The sequence below is a fragment of the Psittacula echo genome (assembly GCF_963264785.1).
Source record: "Psittacula echo genome assembly, chromosome: 1".
NCBI lineage: Eukaryota > Metazoa > Chordata > Aves > Psittaciformes > Psittacidae > Psittacula > Psittacula echo.
This window is the reverse complement of record NC_137735.1, coordinates 135272198-135299787: the sequence shown is the minus strand read 5'-3', so window position 1 is coordinate 135299787 and position 27590 is coordinate 135272198. Positions and strand designations below refer to the sequence as shown.

Genomic DNA, 27590 nt, shown 5'->3' with positions numbered 1-27590 from the left:
GGGAGCGCTGCCGGAGTGGGAGCCGCGCCTGCGCGGGGGGAGGAGGTGGGGACTCCGTCGTGTCCCTGTGTCGGCGGCGGCGTCCAGGGAGGGTCGGGCAGAGGGAGGGGAGGATGGAGCGGGCGGGCGAGCGGCCGTGAGCGGGGTGGGGAGCCGCGCCGCGCCTGCAGGCCGCGGGGCAGGCCCGGGGGGTGAGGGAGGCGAGGCAAGGGAAAGCAGCTGGGTGTCGGGCTCGTGTGGAGGAGGGGGCTCAAGGCGAGGAGCGGGCGGGCGGCCGGAGCTAGGGCTCCCGCTCCGCAGGGCGTCCGTCGGGGCAGGATGAGCCAGGAGGAGATCCTGAGGAAATTCATTAGGCGAGTCCAGGCCATGAAGGACACGGACCACAATGGGGAGGACAACTTCGCCAGCGACTTCATGGTGAGGGGCGGCGGCGCGGGGCGGGCGGGCAGGCAGGCAGGGCTCCTGTCTGCCCTCGGGGCTGGGGGGGGTCCTAGGTGCCGGGCTGCCCCGCGGCCCTTTCGCCATCCCCCGCGAGCACGGGCGCGCCGGGAGAAGCGCCGCTTCCCTGGGAGTGACCTGCTATTGTGTGTCCCCGGAGCTCGGCCGGCTCCTCCGTGCCCCCCGCCACTTTTTGAGCTCGGCGGATGGCGGGGGGTGGGAGGAAGGTGGCTGCCTTATTTTAACCTTCTTCCTGCCCTATCCTCCGGCAAGGTTTGTGACCGCAGCCCCTGGCTCCGGCCCCTCTCTGCCCCTGAGGAGGTGGTAGGTGATCGACTGCTGGAAAATAAACGGGAGCCCCCCTCCGCTCATTCCTTCCCTGAGCAGATAAAAGGGACAGAGCGGCTTGAGGGGTTGGGGGGGGCTGTTAGCGCTTCTTCTGCCTCACAGCCCCTCTTCTCGCGGGGTTGCCATCTATAATGTCATCTGGGGATAATGGGGCACTCCTTCCCTCCTGTCCCCCTTGATCTGCCCCTGTAGCCGCCTGCTTGGGATTGTTCTTCTTTCCGAGATGTGTTAAATGTACTGAATAGTCATTGGAGGAATATTCATCTTCCCTTCCCCAACATCTCCCTTCGCTCCCCATCCCCCACCGCAGCCCTGCCTGTATCCCTCGTCCTTTCTTCCTTCCAGATCAGTTCACCGTCAGCCTTTAGTTCACGTGTGTGCTCGGGGGAAGAATTTATTGGAGAATTATCCTTTTCCTCGTTTATTTTAGCTGTTTAATCGGGCTGTTAAAATGTTTGAGAAGATTTATCTTCTGAATAGATGGCTTGAGCTGTAAGCAATAATGTTGATTGGGCAGATGCCACTGGCACTTTTCAATATTGTTTAAATACTTAATACCAGAATACAGTTTGACCCACAGAAGAGCTGAAGATGCGTGGGTTAGCGATCGCCTTATTGCATGTATCTTTGTGGCATGTTTTATTATCCAGCGCTGTTTGGGATTAATCCCCCATCCTTAGCCCTTTAACCTGTCAAGTCTTTGCCGGGGGTCTGGGAACAAAAAATAAATCTCGATGTAAATGTCGCATCGGGGATTGTCTGAAATGTGGGGAGGAGGCCGCGGATGTTGCGCAAGGCAGAGGGGCGTTGGGAGCGCTGGCAGGTCCAGGGGTGGAAGAGGAAGTGGACTTTGGGAAGTAGCGAGTTCATCCAGGGTGGGGTGGGAGCCCGTGGGAAATCGGCCACGCTCTTTGGGCAGGATTTTGCAAATACTGAAAGTATGCTGGCGAAACATCCGAGTGTGTGGGAAAGGAAGAGAGAAATATGTAGGATGAACGATGGCGCTGGAGCAATAGGACGCTTCTAAATCTGTGTTGCCGAATAGGATATCTTCACACAAGAATTTAAACGTTGCAGACTTTGACAGGACCATTTCATTAAGCGATAGTTTTAGTAATATAATTTATATTAAACACAAATTGACATCTTGTACTGATGAGTCTGGCTTGTTATATGCTTTACAGAAAGGGTGGCCTGGACTGGTGGAAAATGCAGGATTTTTTTTAATGGCTTTTATGTTAAATACTTTATACTAGATCTCTGAACCCACTTCTACCATTTCATGCCTGATAAACAGCCTCATGGTTTAGCTTTGTTCTAATTGAATGATATACTGTAGTTTTGTCTCACTTCTAAGTAGTGGCACCTCTGTATGGAAAAACAGCTTTTGTTTCAATTTCTGTATTTGCCAGCATGTTGTTTCTATAGTCAGTAAGCTTTCCCATTGCTTTCACAGGGCAGCAAGGAAAGAGAATGCTGCTAAAAATGGAAAAATAGGATTGTAGGAACTAGTTGGCAAGGCATTTCGGGAGAAAGATGTGTTACCTGAAACAGTGTTAAATGCTTTGGGAAGAGTCATGTCCAAAATTTCTTTTGTCCTTTTAACCCTTTTTATTGCAAACTTTAATTTTTGATTTTTGTATAATAAATTCTAGGAAAACCAGGAAACCAGAGTGCTGATCTATGGCCTTAATGCTCACATTAGTCTCAACATTCACCTTTTTAGTAAAGCAGATACAGGTTAGTGTGGTGACAAGAATCCAAACTACTGATATTTTAGGGTTTGTTTTTACATTATGAGCATGTTGAGGTATTTTGTTTGCTTTTCTTTTTTTTTTGAGGGGGGAGGGGGTAACATGTTAATGTGGGGGGGGTTGATTTTTTTTTTTTCCTTCTTCTTAGCAGAACCATGCTTAGATCATCTTTAAAATGATTGAAAAGGGAGAAGAAAAGAGAGGTGAAGACAGTGAAAAGCTTCAGTATTTTGTTTCTAAGATTTCTTAAAGATTATTTGGGAGGGGAGGAAGGGAGGAAGTATATTTTCTCATTTAGGTGCAGGATGTACTGTTGCTGCTAAGCAGTGGCAACTTTGTGGAATAGGAATTGATGTTACTCATCGCTTCATTTCCCAGTCAAGATGGAATCTAAAATAGGAACAGAATAGTGGGTGAATGCAATTGAAAACAATTCTTTGTTTTCACATCTTTATTGCCTTTGAATGTGTTGAGTAATTGTCTTATGGAATTATATTTAGACCTTAGTGAATGAACTAAACTGCACTTGATAGGCAGGTGCCAGAGAGCACTGGGAGAGGGGGTAGAGAGGCTCCAGTTACATGCAGGTAGACTGATTAGTCTGGCTGGATGCTATTGAAAGCCCACAGTGTGATGACTAAGACTGTTATTTAATAATACCATTGACATGCCTGAAAATGTGTTCTGCTTGGAAGCTGGAAAGTTGATTATTCCCCCTCCCTGCTGCCACTTACAAGATAAATGGTATAATCTAGGCACCAATAGCAAGTTTGTTACTGGAAATCAAATGTATTTAATTTAAATTAGTTTGCACTGGAAAGTAAGCAGGACTTATTAGTAGATCACTTCAGTACTATGGGCATGCACAATTGGGTTTAAATGAAGCAGAGAGTTTGAAAGCAGTCGAGGCTTGTCTGTGTGTTCTGTCAGTGAGCATGTATGTATGGATACAGGGGCAAATGGGCTTCTTCTTAAAATAATGTAGGTTAGGATTTTACTAATATGGTTGCAATATGCCCAAGAGTATACTTTTTCCTTGTTTTCTGCCGACATTGCTATTTGGGCAAAAGGAAGTAAGTATAGATTGCTTCCTCTGGGTGTTTCATGTTGTATGAATGCAGCCAGAATGGTCTAGATTCTGATTTTCTATAGTGAGCATGTGTCATACATCAAAAAAGGATCGGAAGTCAAAGCTCTATATGGAGGCAAAGAAAACAGTTTTTCTAGATTCTAGAAAGACCTTGATGAATATTTTTTCTGATTTTTCATGTAATTTATCTACAACCAACACATTTTTGTTTTCTTGTGCAACAGCCTCATCAAAAGCATTGCGATACTCTTGTTTTTATTGTTTGTCTGATGTACATTGTCATTGTTATAGGAGAACTGAAATAGAATGGTGTAAAGCTCTACCTTAAAAAGTCAGATGCTATAGTTCAAATGTTTTGTGGTATATGACAATCTTGCTTAATCTTTTGGGTCGTATCTTTGGCTAATCTGTTGTCATGGAACACAGAATAGCTGAAAGTGTTTGTGGTTTTTACAATGAGTACTGTGTAGGAGACCCTCAGCTGTTGTCTAGAGGTAGTGGTATCAAATGATCCTTTATCATTTGTCTTAGATTACATGATGTCTTAGATCATCAATCTAAATAATACTAATCTTTAACAACTTAGCAAGGATTTGCTAGGTACCTTTGTGTGGTGTCAGATCTTGTTATACCTTTCACTCAAAAGGACACTGGTAATCAACTCAGCTGAATATTGTGTATCTGTGTTCTTTTCAGTCCACCTAAGCTGGAACTCTTAGGTTTGGAGATAGTAAAGAACTCCATGTGCTGTTTTTGTAAAGTATGAAGGCTGGTTTGAATGGATCATTGACTTGAAACAGGTGAAAAGGTAGTCTCTATGCTTTTATAACTTCCTCATGGTTTTATTCTCAAAAATTTTTAAGTACTTCTACCTCATTGTTTTGTGAAAATCCTATTTAAAAAAAGGGAAGGGAGAATTTGCTTGGATTCTAAGGATAAAAGCTAAGCTGATCGTAAGCAGTGCTACACCAGATGTTGTAAGATGTTATAAAACTTGCCTTCCCTGTGTTTTTTGTTGTTTGTTTGGGTTCTTTAATCAGGAGAGTGCATCTTTTCTAAGACGTGTAACACTACTAGAAATGAAATGGCAATCTGGTCTGTTCTAAACCACTGATCAAGGCTACTGAGATATGAGTGAAAGTCCATGTGCTAATGGCAGTTGTGACATTGATTTTCTTCTAACTCCTGTATATTCTGAAATAGCATTAAATATATCATAAATACCATATTCCACCATAACCCTTGGGAAACACCCTACTTAAAAGCTCATTTGTGTATTAGTGGGCATGTCTGTAAACTTTTCTGATTCAAATAATGAGTCTTGAGTATCTGAGAAGGTGTTTTTCAAATTTATAAGGCAAATGTTCAATCTGGAAACAGTAAGGAAAGGTAAGATTATAATACCTCCTGGTTATTATTTTTTAAGTTTAAAAAAACAACTGTATAAAACAGTTTTGGAAATTGTCTTCTAACATTTATTTATGTCTGATTCTTGTAATATGTAGTTTGCAACATGAACTCTCAACTTATGCTTTATCATATATTTGCATGACTTTATTATAAATTGGGGGTTCTGAACACTTCTCTTCCTTAAGTGTGATAGAGTAGTTACCTTGGAGAAAATGACCCCTAAGGATGTTGTACAGCTGATCTGTTATAAGGAGCTCTGCTCTTAGAGATGTTTTAATGGGTCATAGACAGCTGTCACTTTAGTGACTGATTTGAGCCTTTTTATAATTTTAGGGTAAAAAATGGGTCTGTTACTACTCATATTTCATATTATGCTTTGAGTGTTCATGTATTTTTGCAATTTTATTTCCATTAACTGTGTTTTAGCTAGATGCTGTTGATTTGATGGGAGGGACACGCACCAACAGATGACTTCATTGTGAGCAGCGATAGCCATCCAGGCCATTCATAAAGCTTCATTTACATATACTACATCTGGCTGGAGCAATATGACTGAATAGTAATTTTGGTAACCCTTCACTTCAGAGGCTTCTGAAATTTTGTGAAATAATGTTCTTTAAATGTTATCCACAACTTTGAACAAACATTCAGTTTAAATATTCAGCTTTTTTGTCCCCTCCTGAGGAAATGAGTGCTGTTCCTGTTGTTTCGAAGATGCCATTCTGAATTTTCATAGAGGCAACTGAATACAACCACAAAGCTGCTGTAGTGACCCTGGGGTATAAGAACTTGCAAACTCTGCCTGAAATTGCAGTAGCTCTTTTGGGCAAACAAAACTAAAACAAGTCAGGCAATGCTCTGGGTTGTGTCAAATAGCTTACATGCTTATAAGTTCTGTTTGCTCAGCCTCCAAAGACAGCAATGTCTAAGTCTACTGTTTCTTATGGAGTAAAGGGTTGTGTTGGTTTTGCTGAATATTACAGAATTGTTCAGGAGGAGCAAACAGTAATCTTGACCTTGCACCTCATGGCATACTACACATTCTCCTTATGATTTAAATAGCGTGTCAAATGCATAGTTTGCTTTTATTCTGATCTCAGTCCTACAGTGCCTTTTGCTGTATATAGTTATACATATATACAGATAGATACATAAATGTCTACATATAGATGCGTCTCTTGAGACCATAGTTGTTGCACCCTAGCCCTTAATCTATAGTTCCGTAGATCTATATACATCCAGAGATATGTGCGTATACATATATATGTATATATCTGGATGTATGTCCATATACTTCTCTGCATATATGTGTGAATTGTTTGAATAGTACAAATTTTTTGGGTTTGTGTGCTTATAATTTACCTCAAAACTGCATGAAGTCAGGGTATTTTTCCTTGATGTTGTTACAGCTGAATAGAAGCTATCAGTTATCAGTTTAGTGTGAGGTGTCCCTGCCCATGGCAGGGGGGTTGGAACTAGATGATCTTAAGGTCCTTTCCAACCCTAACTGTTCTACGATTCGATGATTCTATGATCAGCTCTACAAGCAGGGAAAGGTTAGTCTGAATGTCTGCTTATCTAATGTGTATACATTTGTTAATAGTAGGTGAACAAATGCCTGAGGCTTTTAAATTCATGTTAAGCCATTGATATGTAAGAAACAAATTCTATTTGTTTTTCTTCACTGTTACTGTTTGAGATTTGTGTACTGCTGCAGTTCTACTGTAATATGTGTAGTACACAGGAAATATGGAAGATAGTAGCACATGTGTTTGTTTCACCTTTTGTCAACACTGTAAGTAGTACTTTGAGTGCACATTTGTCAAACTGAAATCAGAAGCTAGATGGCCTTTTTTTCCTCAGTCTTACAAAACAACCTTCATTTAGGGAGAGGCATTAGTGTTAAAGGTCAGATACGGAATTGAGTAAAGCATAAGTTAATTGGGTAGAGCAGAATCTGTTTGTGCTGTTAGGAAGTGTGGCATTTCCATCCTGGTGTTTTCCTCAGGCTGTTGTACTCCACAATTGCTACAGTTTTGCCAGTGCAGGCTCGGATAACTCAGCTGTATGTATTTGCCCTAAATGAAGCGTGGATATGCATTTCTATTTCTGTTAACTAGCTTGTGGATGTTGCAGGGAGATTAAGCTCTTTGTTTTCCTGCTTCATCTGGCAATAAACCTTGCCAATATAAACTTAACTTATGAATTATTTGTTCAAATTGAACAGTCACAATGTGTTCGTGGAAGAAGAGTGCTCTGGTACGGCTGTGGAGTTTCTGATCCAGAACTAGGAGCCCCAGAGAGCAGCTGTATTGTTAGAGCACTGCCTCAAGTCTCTCTACATCTTTGAAAAACAAAACTGTGTTCAGACCTAGTGCTGTTAGACAATACAAGTACAAAGGTAGTAGATTTACTAGGGAAGCTGAGAGTGCAACAGCAAGTAAGGGAAGAGTTGTAAGGGGAGAAAAGCATAGTGTGGTCTGACAGATTTCATGATCATTGTTCTGGGTTGGGAACCGTTGTTTCAAAGTATCTTTCAATACTGTTGTCAGGATGTTTCAGTCACTGCTAGGTTTGCATAGAAAAGTTACTGCCTGTATCTCTGGCCTTGTTCTAGCTATTATTTGCTGTCAGCTTCAGAATAAAAAAAGAATTCTTACACAGCCAAAAAGAGAAATTAGTTTCCCAAAAGGTACCAGATAAATAGAGGTATAAATGAATGACCTAGTTTGGTTGACCTAATTTTTCCTCCTATCTATCCTCTTACAAAGTGATACTTTTAATTTCTTTAAAAGATAATTTTATTGGTGGTAATCAATTTATGGAAAGACTTAAAGGCGGTTTTGCTCTAATGGAAGTGTCTTGTGAAAGAGAAGTCAAGAAGAATTGAATTATCAGCTGTAAAAAGTAGCAAGCTGATGCAGCCAGCTACTTCAATGGGGGAGAAAACCTAGCTGTTGTAAGAGGACTGAAGCTATGAATGATGTTACTTCATGGGCCAGATGTGTCATTAGGAACAAAAGCAACTAAAGATACTTGTTTCATTCATTCAGATTTATAGAAGGAAGTAATTTTGCAGGAAATCCTACCATGATGCTTCTGATCAGCTAATTTTTTGTTTAATTTATTTTACTTCTGAGATCCCTTAGTTCAATAAAAAGAATTTAATTGCCTTGTGTTAGGCATGTGCCAAGGGCAACTACATTAGTAGACTGAAAGCTGTAAGTGCTGTATGGATCAGTTGGCTTGTTCAATTTTTAATTTGCTGCTATTTGCAGAAATCCTAACCCAGTTGTTAAATGTTCGTAAGTGTGTCCATATAACTTAGGATATATAATTCCTCCTCTTTAGAGGAAGGGCTATGCTTGTATTTTTTTTTTATATCCAGGCCTTGATTCTTAAACATTACTGAAGCATATAAGTTTTAATTGTATGATCTTAGCGATGAGGTTTGGTGTCTAAAGTCATGGGTTGGATATCATTAGTCTCTAAGGGGAAGTTAACTTAGTTAAATCCATATTGCTTTAAAGAATATACGCAATACTTGAATCTTACCTAGTTACAATACTGAACTTGTCAATTTAAAACTTCTGCATGAACTTCCTTCTTGTGTAGTCTTGTAAGGAGTGGATGGCTTTGTTTGCTCTTCTAAAGTCAGAGTACAGTGGTGTCCTCTTGAACAAAGGCATCTCACTGTGTTTGTCCTGCTATCTTACCACTCTTACTGCCTGATGTGGATGACATCTGCTTTTTGTTTTTCATCTGAAAACACACAGATGTTTTGTACTCTGTGATCACAGGAAGAACAGCTTCTACATGGATCAGTGAGATTGAGAGCAGTTCTTTCTTTGATTCTGAAGAGGTAGATGACCATCTTTCAGCTGTGCAGCTGAGCTACTGTGGGAACAAGAGGCCAAGACTTTCTCTTCTGGACAGCTGATAAAAGACACAATGAGAGGCTAATAAAAGAATATGGTATATGAGTGGCATTGTCTCATCTTCTTGCTTTTGCTGAGCTTTAACAGTTAGCACCTCTGCAGTTGTTGCTATCTTTTATAGCTACTGTAGGGTCAATATTGTGGATGAGAAATCCATTTCTTCTACTGAGCTGGATGTCAGCAGCTCTTTTGACAAGTTTCTGCTTCATGCAGGTTTTGTCTGGTCTTCAGAGAACAATAGGCATGATTCCCAGATATTCACCACATTTGAGAGTTTCAGGGGGCTCTTGGTTCAGAATTTTCATATTGTTTTCCATTTTAGATTAAATAGATGTTGTCTTTCCTTTATGTTACTAATGACATAATTTTTATTCCTCTGATGGTTCTTAGAGTACACAACAGTCTTTGAACGACTGGGTTGCTAATTCAAAGGGTGCTTACATGGGTTTCTTGTCTTTAAGTGTTCAAGGGATTTGCCAGTGTAGATTATACATCAAGTTGAAATGGCTGATTGCTGTGGGAACTGTACAGCTCTTGGGAAGCCTGAATGGTGTTCCACTCCATCCTAAATGTTTCACTTCTTATGTGACTGTATTTGACTGTCCAATGCATAACCCTTAGTGGAACAGTGTGTTGTTTTCTTGAGGCACTCAGTGTTCTGGTAGCACATACTGGGTGTAGCTTTCTACTTAAACAGGTTTTCTTATTGGATTAGTTGGCCAGCATTTGCACAGTCTTACTGCACAAACCAGAAATTAGTTAACGTAAAAAGCAGAAAAACACCGAACCAAGTCAAATTAATAGTGCACTGCAGTCAGACTGTGGATAGGTTGGGTTTATAAATTGATGACTAGCTGATCTCTGAGTGAGTAAAGCTGATCATGGGGATGGCTCTGTGGTAAAAATATTATGTCCTGCATCTTTGCAGTGCATGGCTTTTTATTATTTTGCTTTTCCACATGTAGAAAACAAGTCTTAATTCTTCCTTTATTTTCTACTTGAATCTTTGCCTTCTTGCATAGGAAGCAGAATTGCAACTGGAAGCTATGCTTTCATCGCTAGTTACTTACTCCCTCTTGTAGATTCTAATAAATTTAGCAAATAGGTAATTGTTAATTGAAAAGAATACGGTTGTCCAGTAGGAGTACTCAAGGGAACGATTTAGCTCAAAATATAGCTGGAAAATGAAACACTATGCTGGAGGGAAGGGCATATGTAGGTTAGTTTAACTGCTTCAAAACCCTTGGAATTCCTGCAGAAATGAATTCATTATAAATTGCCTATGTGACAGCACCCCTATTGCACAAAGTGCTAAAGGGAAGAAATAGTCTCTTAGATGTGAATCTCCCCAGATAGCTCTTAGGTATTTGACAGTTTCTTCTAAGACTTCCATTTTTAGTAGTTTATGTGGCTGCACAAAGCTGTGATTTTTATTGTGACCAAATTAAAATGCAAAAACTAATTTTAACTCATTTCTTGTGAGGTTGCTTAAAAATAACTGTGTATAAATGTTAATGGACATATAGGGAACTATATGTAAATGTTAATCGAGAAAAATGACTGATTTTTAGGTAGGTGGAAGAATCTTGGAACATACTTCAGGCACTCACTGGAATTTATTTTAGTGAAGAAATGTGTTATTTTATAGATTATTTTTTTTTAATTTTTTTTTTTTTTTGGCCCAGAAAGGAGAAATGTAGCTTAGGTTGCTTCCGTCAACATTTTATTGCTATGAAACTGGAACATGGGAGCTTCGCACTTAAAGCTTTGGGTATGAGTCTGGGTTTCAAACTGAATGTCCTGAAATAAGTTGTCATTAAGCTGGATGTTAAGCCATGTGGTCACTCACAAATCAGTTACAACCTTTTTACACTTTCTTTGGAAACAGAAGAATTTTTCCGAAGGCTGTTCCACAGAGCTGCTGTGAGAATTATCCTGATGCTCTGTGTTAATATTGCTTCAGTTGCTTCAGCTGGTGCCAGATATTTTCTTCATGTTTTGATTAAGAAGATAAAATTTGAGCTTTCAGTTTTTCTTGCAGTGCAAATGCAGCCTGCAAATCATTTAGGATGTCAACTTCCTATTTTTGTTGCTGAAAAGAACAGGTAGAAACTTAACTCCATGAAACTCTGACAGAGAAGCCTAGTTGTATTTCTTGCAAATCACAGAAATCTGGAGCCTGTTAACAAACAAATTGAGAGACCATTACCACGGAAGAAAATGTATCTTAAAGTCAACAAGCTGTTGCCATAAATCCATGTGTAAACTGTGATTTCCTGAAGGAAAATAATATTTGCTTCTAAAATGCTTAGCTAATTCCGTAACTAATTCTAATATGGAGTGGCCTGGATGAGAGCTTACATTTGGTAACTTATACATTGTCAAACACCATTGCATTGAAGGTGTAAAGCTATAGCAACATATCTTTCTGGCACTAGCATTAAAAAAAGCATTAGGACTGTTTAAATTGGTGATTGTGTGAAAATGAAGCCAGCATCCTGTTTGTACAGTCTTATAGCATACATAATAGGCTTCCCTTCCTGTATTCATAGAAAAAAATATTCCATGTCTGGTAAAGTGAGGCAATATGATCATCCAGTGAAGAAAGTATGTGGATATAAAAACCTCATTGATGATATTTCTAGCTCTGATGGATGAAGATAACTTCCAGACGTATGAAGTGTATATCAGGCCAGGATGTGTTTAGAAGTGAGGAAAGTAGTAAAAAGGGAATTCAGTGCAGGGATATAATTAAATAGTGAACTGATTTACTTCTGGACAGACAGTACCTTTGAACTAGAAATGACAGTCATTTTAGTCAGGTGAATGATCTTGTAGGGCGTGTTAGGGAGTCCTTCATGGGGCTTGGGTTTTATGGAGCTGTGGTATTACTTACCACTTTTAAACCTCCAGAACTTGATCCTGAAGTCAGGAGTTTCCCAAATCATGTACTGATGGTGTAGATTTTCAGGTGATGTTCCTTGCAAATGAGTCTTAAGACAAATGATAATAACACAGCAGATAATCTTCACTTGCAAGATGTGGGGGTGTTTTTGTGTTTTATTTTGTTTTGTGGTTTTGTTTCTTTTTCTTTCCTATCAATAGATTCTAGTGTGGTGTTGGAATTTAGCTTTTACTGGTAACAACTGAGAATGTGAAGTGTTCTGTTTGTAGGGGATGTAGCTTACGAGCTTTATATGCTTGAACTGAATATTTGTTCTGGTAGAGGTCACAACCTTTTCTCCTTCCTGTGGTAAGTCAGCTTGATGGGTACATGATTGTCATGTTGTGTGGAAAGTTAGTTACATAAAGCCTTTTAATTTATAAATTAGGCTTGGGAAAACCTCCAGAAGAAAGTTGGGAACTTTGATTATGCAAAGCGTGTTGTGAATTTTAAGGGTATCTGAAATGCCATGGAGGAAGGATTTTTACAGAAAGTAGAAGAAACGCTTGTGTGGGCTTCCTTTTGCATTCATGCTCTTGTCTTTTGATTTGTCTTCAGCTTGTTTGATCTAGCTTCTGGACATTGTATAAACAAGGTACCCTTTAGGAATTCTGCATTTATGTCAGCTAGTAATCGAATCATCACTGCGAAGTGTGTAGTTTTCCGCTGGGCATAGTACTTCTGTCAGATCTTATGCAAATTGCAACATGATTTTTTTTGATTCAACATATACCAACTCTGATCTATCTTGAATGGTTGTTCATCTTGCTCATCTTGTTTTTTCTGTTGTGGTGTGGGTTTTCTTGTGTTGTTATTCTTTATTCCCTCCCATTTACTTCTGTGCTTGTGCTACCTTATCCCTGCACTGCTAGAATGATTTCCTTACATTTTTAAACCATTGGTTATTGCTGGTTTTGGAAGACAGACCCCATTGCATGATGAGTGGAAAACCATGTGCATAAGTTAAGTAACTTCAGCTTTGCCTTGCTTTTAAACTGGAAGCTCTTCAGAGCAACCATTAGCTTTATGCAGCTTGTTATGGCTTCAGTGAACTGAAGGCAAATGGTTGTCCGTGGAGTAGTTTGGTACCCTTTTAAGCTATGCAACCATTGAGTGATCGATCAGTTGTTGGGTTATAATAAAAGTGAAGGTATATGAGTGGACTTTTTGCTGCATTTTGTTTTAATTCAATGATCAAAGTAGAGCTAGCTGGTCTGAATCTGATCTTAAATTCAGAACAGAATAGCTTGGCTACACATTTTGTTGGCTTTATTATTCTTTTAAAGAGAAAGGCAAGTTTGCAAATGTTACCTAGCTCTGATAATCAACACTTTTAAATAAAAAAAATCTTAGAAGTGTGTTAGGTCTGGACAGCAGAGCAAGAAGCCTGGGAAGCAGGACATTGAGGCTTAACCACACTGGTTAAAAGCCACTGCAGGGATTGAAAGGGTTTCTCAAAACCAGTTTTGAATATAACAGGCTATTTTCTCTCTAAGTCTAGAGGTTGGCTTTTTTGGTTCTCTTTAGGAATGGTTCTTTGGAATCATACAGACTGTTCCATATGAATTTTCATGTTATGGTTTGTTCAGTTCCCATGACTAGTATTTCAGGAATTGTACTGGGTCAGGTAATATTGCTTATGAATCCCTCTCCTCAAAAGAGTAACTGTAGTATTGAACTGTTGTCTAAGCTTGGTTATTACAGAGATTGCTGGAGACTAAAGCCTAATTCGAGTATCTTGAAATAAATGCTGAGGCCTGGCAGCCTCAATGCAGTCAGTATTGATAAAGAATAGCAGTGCAGCTTGCAGTGGGATCTAGTAAGCAATGTACTTGATTGTTCTCACATCTGTAAGAACCACTTGCATCCTGATAAGACATTGTGATACTTCACTGCTCCTGTGAATTAATTCACTTTGACTGTAGAGTATGTATGTCTGTATCTTGCATTTTAAAGCCAGGATTTAGCAATGATGAGATCCTATCACTTATCATGCAGTTACTGTCTCTTTAGAACAAATGCATATTCCTGTCTGGGCTTATTAGCATTAATAGCTGTTCTGGTTACCCAGTGGAATACTGATGCACAATGTTAGCAACTGGGAATGAGAAGAAGGTAGCCTTTAAGGGAAGGCACAATGCAAGGGTTAAAGAGGGCATTGCTTTAGGAAAATGCTACTTTGCCTTAAAGTCAAACTGCAGCAGACATTGGGATTGAGGTTAAACTTAACTGATGTGTTGAAAATAAACTGAGATCTTTTAAAGCTATTTATTTTGTTTGGAATGCTGCCATTTCCATCAAAGGAAAATAAGACTGAGAAACTTGGTTTGTATCCTTATGGTGTACTTAAATAGTTATCCGTTTAGTGAGTGTGGGGAGTTCAGTTATCTGGAAAGGGTCATTGTTTCTCACCAGTCCAAACTGCACGAATTATCTTGCCTATTTCCTAGCTAGAAATACTGCAATAGGCAGTCTTACACATCTGCAGGAATTTAGAAGTTTGGGGTTGTTTTTCTGACTAACGATGTATCTTTCTTCCACACTGAAAAGCCAGCCACGTAGTTTTCATGGCTGTTAGCAGCAGTACAACCTGTTTCTTTCAAGTTGTTCAGTGATGGGGAGCCTCACTTACTTTCCCGTTGTATAAAAAAGAAACCCACTCTGCTTGTTTCTAGCATTTCCTATTTTACTTTGTACAAATTTTAGATTCCATTCTTTGTTATCTGGCCTTTCCCAAGAGTGGCTTTGATAGATCTGAGGAAGTAACTTTGGTAATGCAACTTTCCTCATTTCCTGTATTTCGTCTACTTCTTTTGTCATTCTAAAGAGCCGTCAGTCACAGTTTCACAAACCTACATTTCCAATATCTAAAAGTGTAACTAAGTGTCAATTCTCCAATTTTAAATCTCTAAGTTCAGTACTCAGTAAAATGCTGTGGAGTCTAATTTGTCATGAGGCAGGTAAAAAACCCAACTTGATGGAGAAGGAAGCAGTGAAGAGTCAAAGTTAAGAGGAAGCTATTCAGGAGTTTCTTTGTGAAGATCACATTGCATTTTAGTGAGCTAAAATGGGAAGGTATTAATGGCTTATTTGTGTGCAGGTTAGCATCTCTGTGAGTATGTATGTTGAGCAATATACTGAGCTGAAGGAGACAGTAGAAATGTGGAAGAAGTTCTGCTTGTGCCAGGAACTGTCACCAGTATTTTACAGTCAGTCAAGGCCTGACTGGTCTCTGCAGGCAGTGGGCTTTGTGGTGCTAATCCACCCACTGCCTCCTTGCTTGTGTGTCTGCAGTTAGTCTCACCCAGTCACCTTGTTCATTCTGTGGCTTTGCTGAAATGATTTCCGATTTTCCAGAATTAGGATGTGAACTGACCACAGCTGTAGTGTTTTCTCAGAATTCTTTAAAAATGTATCTGTGACCAGAGAAAAGAGAAATACTTCATTTAGTGTTGAGCAACTTTCCTGTTCCTAGATGGGCAAGCATGGGCTGCAGCCAGTGTCAGTAGCAGGTTACTATACAGACACTGCTCTGATATGAGGAAGGAATGCAATAAAGGAGATTAGTGGCTTAGAAAATAAGATGAAAGGAAATGGAATAGAAGTCTAAGAGGTGAAAAACTGTTAAACTTGTGCAGTGGCTAAGTGATTTGTATGTAAAACCTCAATATGTAAATAGCTGTATCATTGATAGTTACTATTGCCTTCAGTACAGTAAAACCTGTCCCGTTTGTCTGTAGGGGTGGGTATGAAACTGTCCTGGTGATGGCTCATTGTACCAGAAGTTGAACTGTCTTGCATTGATGGAGCAGCATAATGCACACTAAACTGAAAAAACCCCTCTATCCACATGTTATCATGTATATCATCAAAAACTGTTTTTCCTTTATTCCATTTGTTAGCTTCTGTAATACATGGTAGATTGAAGCAGATGAATGGCAGTTTATGCACTTAAGGTTATAGTTAGAAGGAGACTTTAAAATCTGAGGTATGCCATAGAGTTGTATCCACAGTGGCTACTTGCCTTTCCCTAGAAGACAGGAAGGCCTAGAATCGGCTTTTGCTGCTTTACCATTTTTTTGCTGATTTCTTAAAATAAGAAACTTGTGACTTCTATCAGTCCCCCAAATCCACAGGGTTTTGATGGTATCTAAATACTGAATTCTGATTTAATAATTATTTATATACCCCTAAAGAAGTGTTGCTTTGTAAAGGCTACTTGTATGCTGAGGTCATGGGTTTGTTACTTTAACATAGTAAATTAGTTGAATATTAATAATTTTAACTCTGGTGTTTAGGGGAAAAGGAAGAATATGAATGAGTTTGTCCTAGGCTGCCTGGGAAGGATTTCCAAATGTTATAGACATTTTTAGTTCTAATTTTTAGTGGTGTTAAAATTAGAATCTGCCACACATGGTACAGTAAGTATATTCATAACTGGGAGAAAGATGAGTAGGTGAATCTACAGATCAGTTATGTTGGTGCGGAGTACACCTGCATTTGACCAACCAATAATGTGAACATGGTGGATGAAGATATGGTGGTGATCAGACCTACAGAAAACATTGCCAGAGTTGGAATTTGGCCAGGATGCTCCTGTGTTGCTGTTAAAGGACCCCTTGTTCATGAAAACTCGCAAAACAATTACCTCAAAGAGATGGACCAGCAAGCACAGTATTCTTGTAGAGCATATATACATATGGTAAGAAAAACCTGGAGTCATTTCCATATGGAGGGCAGTTTTTTTGAGATTACTTTGGATTTGTGGCAGAAGAGCAAAAAGGTAAAACTGTCTGAGACTTGCTCAGGCAAATAAGAGTTGGGCAGAAGACAGACAGTCCCTTAAAAGTAACTTTGTTATAAAATAATGAACAGTTAAAGTGATTATAACTATAATTGTGGTGTCTGGGGCAAAGCAATAACATGAATGAGATCCTTTCCAGGTAGCACAGTACCATCTGCTGTGCATGGTGCAATAGGTAATCGGGGAGGAAAAGAAGTAGCTAGATTTTAGAATTGTATGATACTTTGCTTTCTTCAGAATATATAAAAAAATCCTGTTGTGTGTTAGATGTGCAGCTATTCTGCCTGGTGGATACTGAGAGAAAGAAGGTAAGAAATGAAGCAGCCATCATCCCACCTTCTCTTCGTGGCAGGTTCTGTGTAGAAGCTCCTGGACTGTGTATGTGGCAGCAGCAGGTGGGGCTCACAGGACACCAGGAGCTAGCTGTCTCTGCATGCAGACAGTCAGGATAGGGGCAGGTGCCCTTAAACAAGCCCTCTGCTGCTTGTAAATGTTTTACCTTTTTTAGTTCTGTATAATTTCCTTTCATTGAGTGTCCTCTTTTTTTTTTTTTTTCCTCTTTTTTTTTCTTTAAAGTTCTTATTTCCAAGGGAAAAAGTTGTGGTGAATTTATATTTTCTTTTTTAGCCTTTTCCTGATTGGCAAGGATACCAGCTATAAGTATGCAGTAACTACAGTTGTTTCTTCTGGAGCTGTGTCTCTAGCCAGGTCTTGCCCTTGCTCAGATCTGCTTCAAAGTGTTTTTCTTGCTGGGGGATTGAGGGAGAGTTCTCTAGCAAATTGATTGGATATCTTTAAAAAGAAAGAAACCTGTACTTTGTACCCCTCTGAAACTCTTGATTTCTTATTTTTCAGCTTCATAGCCTTCCTAATCTCTTCCATAAGAACTACCACATTTCTTGTGCATGCTACCACCATCCTGATTGCTTTCTTCATACTAGAGGTCTTGCACAATCCTGGGTGTGTTAAAATATATTACAGAATCTTAGCTTGATTTTTCTCTCCTTCCCTTTGTTTGTCTGTCTGCTTTTGTAAATGTATGATGCTGCTTCCCCTCTGGCATGCCCTTGCCCATCAGTCCTCCATAATTTGTAGGGGTAGGATTAGGTTCTGAGCATGTGGTCCTGCTGTCTAGTTTAAGATTAATTTTGTATCAGTATTCTCCTTTTAGACTCAAATTTGGACATCCCTGAAGTGATCAGGCTGATGGACAAGGTGATTGGTTTAGGTCCTTTCCATTTGAAATACTCTAATTTAAATTTATGATTTATCTGATATCTGGATTTCATGCAGGTGACTAGAAGCACCTACCCATTTCTCTCTGCAACAGGCACTTAATGCGCCTGAACTTTGACTTCTGCTCTGCCCTTTACTTAGGGTGTGGTGTTTTTATACCTATCGCAGGGGATATCACACTTTGCTATAATAATTTATTCTATTGCTTCTGAGTCTAAGCCTGTTTAAGCCTGATTTAAATTTTGCTAAAGGTAGAGCCCATTCTTGTGTCTAGTATTTTTTTTTGTCCAAAAGTGGTTTTTTGTGGTATTTTAGGAAACAGAAATACCTTTATCTTTCAGCCTTTTTGTCACCCATTTTCAGCATGTCTGAAGATCTGTTGACTAATGTGCTGTACTTTCAGTTGCTAAGGCTGCATGAAACGGCTCTCAGTCTTTAGACTCTTACCTTACTGACTTAAACTTTGTGTCTATGCTATATTTATGTGCTGTGTCGAGTAACCACAAATGTTACTGTTGCTGCCTGCTTCTGTTGTGGCCCAGGTGATGCCCAGGGGGTGGTTTATAAGAATTTCCTCCTTTACGGTTGACCTGATTAACCAAGGACTATAATCTGCCTTCTTTTTGTTGGGCTCCAAGAAGGTTTTCCTCTGCCCAGGAGGACACTGACATCTAGTGGATGGGTTCCACAGACACAGGGCAGCAAACTGCTGCTTTAAGGTCATCTTTCTTCTGGACTTCTGCCTAACTAGTGCTTTTGTTTAGATCCTCAGGGTAAAAAAGCCTAGCCAGTTTTGTGTAACTTCTGGGGTTTGTGCAGTCAAACTAGTTGTTGTTGTTTGGTGGTGGTGGAGTTTGGCTTTTAGTTGGTTTTCTTTTTCTCAGTCAAGTTGCCTGCACATGAGCCTCAGATGCTTGCAAGTGATTTAAGATACTGCATTCCCCAGTTGTCCTTCCAGCCTGTGAAGATGCCAAGTTACCTGTGTGGCAGGGCAAGAAGAGGCAGATGTTCCAGCTTCCCACCTCTGGACAGTTTTTCTAAGTTGCCTTCAGTTCTGGGCCTATTCTATCAATGAAATTTGAAGCCTAATAATGTGGTAATGTTGCTGTGCAGCTTGAATCAGACGTCTGTTGGTTTAACTGGGAACCAAGTAGCAGGAAAAGCTACTTCGTAGCAGAAACACAAATTTGTCTAGGAATATTCCAAAGTAGAGACCAATGCTTAGAAATCAAACTTTGTGGAAACAGTCATCAAAATGTTAGTATTGCTTTAAAGACAAAACCAGACATTTCAGTTGAAGTAATTAAATTCAGATTTCTTTATCAAAGAAAATGAGCACTGTATAAACCTTGATAGTTAAGCATGACATCTTCTGCTATCAGATACTTGACAGTGAACTAAGAAAACCACAGTGCCTGTGAGCAGTTAACACCATTGCTGCAGAGCACTGTTTGATCTAGGATGGTTTAGGTCATTCTGCACTAGTGTTTGTTAAATAATAAGGTACTGGTTTTGGATTTTTTTACCATCTAGTAACTCTCTAAATGAGGTTAAAAAAGGAGTCAGTTCAAGGCACTTAAATTATGGCTTAAAATAAAAAGAAGCCTTTCAGGCTCCTTTTAATCACAGAAGAGTCAGAGAAAGTATAGGCTGATGGTGCTTAGAATGAGAGTGTTAGACTTAAATGCTTGGTGATAGTCTTTAAAAAGGAACAGATTGCTTCCTTGGCTAGAGAAAACATTGATTCTTACTTTTTCTGAAAGAAGCTAAGATTATTTTACTGTTTGCTAGTGTTCTTTGGATACAGCAAAAGTATCTTCAAGTAAAAACAGTCTATCACAACCAAAACCAGTAACATAAAAATGGTTAATGTTTTCTATGAAAATATAATGTAAAGGCTACTAATATGTTTTCTGTGCTAAAGGGCACTTATGCAGTGTCAAGCGATAGATAAAGTAGAATATGAATGTTTTTGTCCTAAGAGGGAAATTTCAAGTTGAATCACTTTTACTAATATCTGACCATGAAGAAAAATAAGAACATACAATCCACCAGCAAATTAAAATGACACCCTGTTACTTTAATTGAGGAGAAGGAAGAAAAACAGCTTTCTCTCCTGTTGGCTGCTGAGAATTTGTATTGTCTCATCTTTAGAAACTTCCCAGCATGGTGGGCATACTACTGAGTGCAGGCTGTTTATCAGTATATATCCGGTGTCTAGTCCCTTGGTGACTACTGTAAACACTTAATTTGGTTGCCACTTAATTTGGGGTAATATGGCATATGTGCTTCCTTCAGTGTCGGCTTATAGTACACAGTGTTACTTGGCATTTTTTTTAAGTTTAGTCTTATTTCTTTTACCCTGAAAGTCTGTCTGCTCGCTTTATGTTAGAGTCCCATCTTCCCCTCCCATTGATTGTTTTCTAGCTTTGCCATCATATAACAGTTAGCATGCTCAGCTTTTCATAAGAAGTCATGAAGGAAAATGCCTGATTGCCCTGGAAAGTTTTGGAGAAACTGCTTTTGTGAAATCCCTCCAGTCAGATGATTCATTTTTATCAATAGTTTTCTTTATAAAAACAAACTAAAGAGACTCTTGTCTCGCCTGGATTCTTCTAAAAATTCACATACTCTTCTTTTGAATTGGCACTGTATCAAATACTTACTTGAAGCCCAGATTAGAACAGCTTCCTTTCCCAAGAAAGGAAGTAGAGTGTTATTACTTTGTCACTTATTCCACATAGATGAGAATTATAGATAAGAATCTTGAGGTTGGCTCTGAAGGTATCCCTGTGTGTTTCTGAAATACCTGGCAGTAAATCTATCATCCAGAAGCCAGGGGTGTTCAATAAAGTTGTTTATATTTCAGATAGAAGAAAATTAGTGAGTGTTTGCCATTGTTTACCAAACAAACCATCAGCTTCTACATTCTGAATTGTAAATAGTCAGCTTTTTAAAGACATGACAGTTGAGGGTTGTTTTAAATTTATCAGCAGTTTGATTGACAGGGAACTTGCCTGCACCAGATTCATTTTATCAATGGACTTCAACACCTTTTTATCTGCTGAAATTTGGCACAGGAGAAAGACTGTGTTTCACAAATTAGCTGTATAACACACAGCCTTCAGGGTACACACATCAATGAGAGGCTGCTTTAGAAACCTTTCTGTGATTGAGTATGTACTTCATATGAGGTAAACATTTTTCTGCTCTTCAAAATAGAAGAATTTTGGAAGTAAATACATTCTAAGTGTAATAAAGGCATCCTACAGACTGGAAGCTTGACTTGCAGCTTTGGTGTATGAAAGACAATAAAAGTTATATAAAGGTTTATTTTAATATCAGGGATTTAAGTTCTCAATGTTGGTTTTGAAAGAGAATGTACCACAATATGTTTGTTACTTAGATTGGTGCAGGCATTTATGAATCTTCAGATTTAAAAATGTCCTCTAAAATGTTCAGATTTAAAAAGGTTAAACTTCAAACTTTTTGATTAAAACAGTATTTTCATTTTATTTTTTAGTAACTTCACTGCAGTATTCTTGTCTCTGGGTATTCTCATGGAATGATGATACAGGGCTGCAGAAGAGGCAGCTATTTCTTTTGCTGGTCACTTTTGAGTTTGCATGGCCTGAGAACACCTGTGATCAAAGTTACCATAAATTAAAATGTTAATGGTATGTCAAACAATACGTTTGAAATAGTTATATTTGAGATTAATTGCAGTCTTTTCCTTTTTTAGAGGAGGCTAATTGCACAAGATGAGGAGAGAAAGAAACATTTTCTGTGTGTTACTACGATATGGTCATGGAAAATGTGTGTGTGCCTATGTTACTCCTGTAGAAGAGAACTGCGTACATTATAGCATGTGTGGAGAAGGTTTAAGGACTTCTTTTAAAATTCAGCAGAAACAAGCTAAATGGTAAAGTTTCTGTTGTTCAGGCATTTCGCAGTGTTATTTCCAGCTCTTGAATGTTCAACCATTAACAAAAACATTAACGGACAGAAAAACATTAAAATCATGCCTGTGAATAACTGGTTGTTTGGGTTTGTTGTTTGTGTGCCAGCCATGGCTGCTTTGGTTTCATTTGGGTAGTTGCTCTACAGTTCTTTCTGCTGGCATTATAAGAATTTTGTTGGACATTGCATTCCCTGTTCTGTCTCTTTTTGAAACCAGAATAGGCATAATCTGGGTGGAAGGTGTGTGATTTGGATCTGTCAAGGACACATTTGTTCGGCAAAAAAAATAACAGATGCTACAAATACAAACAATTATGACACAAAATTCCTTTGCCTCTTCATAAATGTTGTGCTGTTATTAGGTAGGGTTATTACAGATGAAATCTTAGTACAAGTTTGTATCTTTAATGAGGCTACTTCTTTCTGGCTTTTAAAATGCTATTGAATGCTGTCATAAATGGCTTCTTTATAACTAGCACATTCCTTAGCTTCCAGACACAGCCTCAAAGAAGGGGTGCAAATAGTTGTAAGCATGTTTTCTCCAGTTAGTAGAAATGTATTTTCTATTTGATACCTTCTTTTTCATTTACATTCCCTTACATATTCCCTGTACATATGTCACTGCATGGAAGTACTGATGCAGTGCTTATCAAAAGTTTTCTTGTATTTGTGTGGAAAGGTTTTAGACTGTTTTTTGGGGAGGGAGTAGTAGTTAAAACTTGTGGGTGTCTACTTGCCAATTAGGAACTAACATACCTATATTAGCAATATCCTAATTGTGTCTGCTGAATACTGGGGGTTCTAAACTACTGAAAATCTCTTCAGGTACTGTATTTCTATACAAGGTTCAAGCCTGCTTCTGAAAAATAAAAAAAAACAAAATCAGACTTGTGGGGAAAGATAAAACTAGTGTATTTTTATTGGAATTCCTTGCATGTTCAATAAACACCAGCACGTTTAACACTTGAACTCATGTCATTACATAGCAATTCAACTGCATGCTAAAGGATGTCACATAACTGTGAAAGGAACAGCACCACCTTTGAGTTCTAAAGATGATTCAGTAAGGTAATTTGTACTCCAAACTAGATGGCAGTTGCAGTGTTTCTTGACTGCACAAACAGCTATGCTTTTTACTCAGAGCATTTGTTAGGCTCCAGCTTTTCAGCTTGAAGTCACTCAGCGAGTCTTACTGGGCAGGATCTCTGTTTCAGCTAAATGGGCAAGTCATAGCTGGTAAAAAGCCCTGATGCCTTTTTGCAAGGCAGAACATAACATCTATAGCAGACCTTTCTTTTTGCGGAATGCAGATTTATTAAAAAGCTTAAGAAATCTTCTCCTGTGCATTTAGTTATGGCAGCTTTGGTAATGGGGGACCAACAGGTAGGAAATTCTAGTTTACTGCTGTTGGAGTGAAAACTCACTGTTTCCTGTTTCAGTTGTGGTGCCTTTTTTTTCCACCTAGTATGAATTGGGCTGAAAACAAACACTGACCTCAAGGAAATGTGTTCCAAGGCGTGGGAAAAGAGGAAGAGTTCTGCATCTTGTGAAGGAAGAGGGAGGAGAACTTAGTTGGTATTTTTCTTTTTTTTTTCTCCTTTTTTTAGTGTTGAGCAGAAACAAAAGCAAAATATATTCTCTGTGAAACTTAATGCCTCATTCCACACACATTCAAGTCACAAGCAAGGGAATGGTAAAGCCTGTGGGGAGAAGAAAGTTTTGATGGTAACAGATTATGGAATTTCTCAGGGAGAAGGCACATGATTAAGCAAACTCTAAGTATTCTTCAGAGCTAGAGGCTTAGCTGTGACCCCTTTAGGTCTTTATGCTGCTTATTTATATCAGTTGTTCCCAGTCTGTATTGTCCAGCTCTTCCTTTGAATGCTTGTCACAGGGTGCTTTTGGCTGTTTATGTTTTAGTAATTTAATGTTTTGCTTTGTCTGCTTATTTATTTGCTCATCAACAGACCACAGATCTCTTCAGTCTTCATCCTTGTAAAACTAGCCCATTACCAGCAGTAGGTATGTTCCTTAACTGTTATACTGAACATAAATGAACTGCAACTGTAATTGGTAGTACTGCTAATTTAGGCTGGGTTTAGCATGTAGATAGTATAAATATAGTTTCAGAAATGAGGATGAGAAAAGGAGGCTTTTGGAGAAGTCAGCCCATATTTTGATATGTGTGTAGTTATCTTCAGTTGTTAGCAATGTGGGGAACATGCCTGGTCCTGACATTTTTGTTAGGGAAAATATAGGTTTGGAAAGAAGAAAAATGTTGGTCTTACTCTGGCAGTGCCTAATTCTTGAAACTGTGCTGTTGGGTTGGGGTTTTTATGTTGGTGTTGGTTTTGGGGTTTGGGTTTTTTTGGGAGTGTGTGTGTTTCGTTTTTACCAGTTCCCAGTTTTAACGTGATACTGAAGAAAGTAGGATGTACTTCTTAACTGGCTCCTTTCACTACTGTCATTTGGCCTCCTCTGCGTGATGGTGTACCAGCGTTTTCTTCATTGACTAATGCTTTACTGGATATAAATCTTCAATTTGTGAAGTAATGTTGAATTCCCCTCTTCCCTGAGAAGCTACCAACTAGAGTTAAGATATTACAGAATACAATATGCCATCTGATACTAAAGTGATGCTGTTCTTGGTTCCCTGGGTAGTTTTTGAGGGAATTTTCTTCTATGTAGCTCACACAGGCTTCCTTGAATGTAGTGGGGTTTTTAGGTCCATCATTGTCTCGCTGTGAACTGCAGAAGACAGAGCTCCCAAGGAACCACAGTTGTCAGGCTTGTCTGTTTATCACTTTGGCAGAGATTCCCTTAGAGCACCTAGAGCTTGAGAGTTATGAGGTGTTGCTATAGGAGAATGCCAAGGTAGTGAAAACTCTCCCTTTTTATATCTCGTTCTTTCAATCAGTTCAGTTTGCAATCTCCTTTCAGAGCTTTATTTCAGAGAAATAGGTTAAATCCAGACTGATGGCCTGTTCCTTGCAACCAAAGCTACCTGTGAATGTTGAGATATGGTGAAGCTTTTCTTTTACAAAACTGGATCATTCTCCTTTCACTGTTTATGCTTGACTGGTGTTTGAGAAAGCTTTTTCCTTCCATGATGAGGACTAGGAATTCTGAAAAATAATTGTTTGAAAGCTGACAGGAATAACTGGGGGAAGATTACATGTGTCACAAGTGTATGCTGCTTTTCAGTTACTTCAAAGACAAAGTGGTGAGAGGGGTAGTCTCAAGAATTAGTTTTATCTGTAATTTCATATGCATGTACTAAATATTAGTCTGATAACTAGTTTTAATTGTCAGCTTAGTCATTATCTTACATATGTAGGGTTTTTTTCATGTTCTAATGCTGTGTTTATTTGTAATAACAAATGCAAAGCATTTCATGCGCAAATGTAAACCACAGAGCTGGTTGGGAGACTTAAATGCAAGTATGATACTTGAAATTAAATTAAACTTTGCATTATTTGTGATACTTAACAGAGGAATAAGGTAACTAATGTCCCATGTGGTACAGCTCAGTGTTGATTCAACCCAACTAGACCTGTCTTTCCCAGAAACTCTGAACCAAGCTGCACTGTGTCTGACTCTCCCCCATGCAGCTCTTGTTCTGGCAGAGTGACTAAAGGAAAGCCAGCGCACGCTGTTCGTTTATTCCTTGCTACTGCAACCAGGAGCCCTCAGTGATAAGTAAGTGGTATAGGGAAACTCCAGTAGGATTTGCAGGGACTTGAAAAAACACTTCTGGGACCAAAGCAGTTTTAGAAAGTCAGAGCCCCATTTGAGCAGTGATATATCTGAGTCTGCATTTGAGCTGACATTTCTGAGAATGTTAAAGGCATCCTGGCATCTTTGTGTTCATGGTATTGGTACAGAATCTGAAACCTGTGTAATACCACCATAGCTAACCAGAAGATAGTTATTTTGATGTTTTTGTGGTAGCTTGGTTCATGTTGCTCCTGACAGGGTACATTTTTCTCATTGTATGACAGTACTAGGAAATTTATTCTGCCCTAGTAATGTTTATCTAAATTACTAGGATGAGAGCACAGTTGAACATAATTCATGTGGTTTTCTTCCCCTGCTGCTAGTAAGAACAATGTGATGTCAAGCTTACTATAGAAATAGCTGTCTTATTTCATAAAATGAATGTATCAGTACATTTTTTTAGTGTTTCCTAGTATCTTTTATGCTTTGATTTTTAAGGTGACTTTTATGAAGCTTTTCCTTAATTGAGTATTTTAATGAACTTATGCAAATTTTTCAAAACAAATTATGTTTTTTGTGTGATTGGTGTCATCTCATGACTCTGCTGCCATAGCCAACCATGTAGAGCTTCTGAAGCCCATTACTGTTACCTGTTGTCACATAGCAAATGAATCATGGGTGCTGTGGAGTATTCTAGCAGCTGATGTTTGACACTGATACATGCTGTTCCTCAGGTATGGTCAAAAAGGAGACTTAAGCCAACATCACTGGTTCACGAACTGATGTTTTGACTGTTGGAAATGTCAAATAAGTCTTAGGAGACAATTTGAGGCCTTTAAGTAAAGACCTGGTGGAGTGTTTGCTGTGCTTTCCTTGAAAAGAAGCCCGGAAAGGAGTCACAAGAACTTTCACATCTTAAATAAGGTTCAGGCTTTTAAAGCGAGATCTTCAAATCTCAGTAGGCAGTATAAGTTTTTTCTTTATTTACTACTTTAATTTTCTTTAATCCACAAACAACATATCTATGGCATTAAGCATGTGTCTTTACAGGCTTTCTAGAGTGTTAAATAGATGAAAAAATTGACTGCAAAAGTCAGATCTGTTTCCTGGACTGGTTGGACTGAGTTCTTAATATGGTAGGATTCCACAAGTTGGGTTTGAAAAGCTGGTTTGTCTTTTTGTGAAAACACTGAAGCACATTTGTAGTACAGACTGTAAAACCACTGTGGAAGTTGGAAGTATGTTTCTGAACTCAAATCGTTTCAAAGGCTCATCTCCCCACTGTCACATGTGGTAAGTGTTTTTCACCGTCCCACAAACCACTTCTGTCACGCAGTGAATAAGCAGAATTAAACTTGAGCTTTTCTAATGAGAAAGGAACTTAAGGCCTTGTGAATGTAGTTCTTTAAGTATGATGAATCATGAGTATAGACATACTTTTTGATCATTTTGTTCTTAAAAGAATAAATAAATGAAGATTATTGTGGTACCAGAATAGCAGTTTCAGTGAATATGTAAGTCTCATGGAAGCATCCACTGTTATCTGCAGAGGCACCAGGCTGGATCTTCTAATGTCCCTGCTGTTGGTGTCGAGTATCTTCTGGGAAGCGACTTGGCAGTTTACTGACTTAACCCTAATGAGTACTGTTTTGTACTGTAGACAGTTGTTATGAATTAGCATGAGACTGGACCGTGACAGATCTTACTGGATATCTTGTTGTCAACTTCCTTTAGTCTGAACTAAATTCTTTCTTCTTCTGCCCTGTCATTACCCCCATTCTGCTGTTGAGTACACTGTCCTCCCTCTGGTCACTCCAGGCTGTAACCTAGGAAGCACTGAATCTCTTACATCCTACAGCGGCGGTGGGTGCACGTTGCAGTAGCTTCCTGCAGAAATTGACTGTTGTGTGTAGAGCAGAATGTTCTGCTGTGCTTGGCACTTTTCCATTCC

The 27590-nt window shown here is 39.0% G+C and overlaps 1 protein-coding gene across 2 annotated transcripts in view; it reads left to right on the top strand.

The window, feature by feature from the left end:
* The first annotated feature begins 285 nt into the window (after positions 1-285).
* The window catches only part of PTPN12 (protein tyrosine phosphatase non-receptor type 12), a 72568-nt gene continuing 45263 nt past the window's right edge, over positions 286-27590 (top strand). For both annotated transcript variants that reach the window (XM_080625928.1, XM_080625927.1), the window contains exon 1: positions 286-417. In XM_080625928.1, coding sequence (XP_080482054.1) covers positions 319-417 — 99 coding nt within the window. In that variant the 5' untranslated portion in view covers positions 286-318. The remainder of the gene's footprint in view (positions 418-27590) is intronic.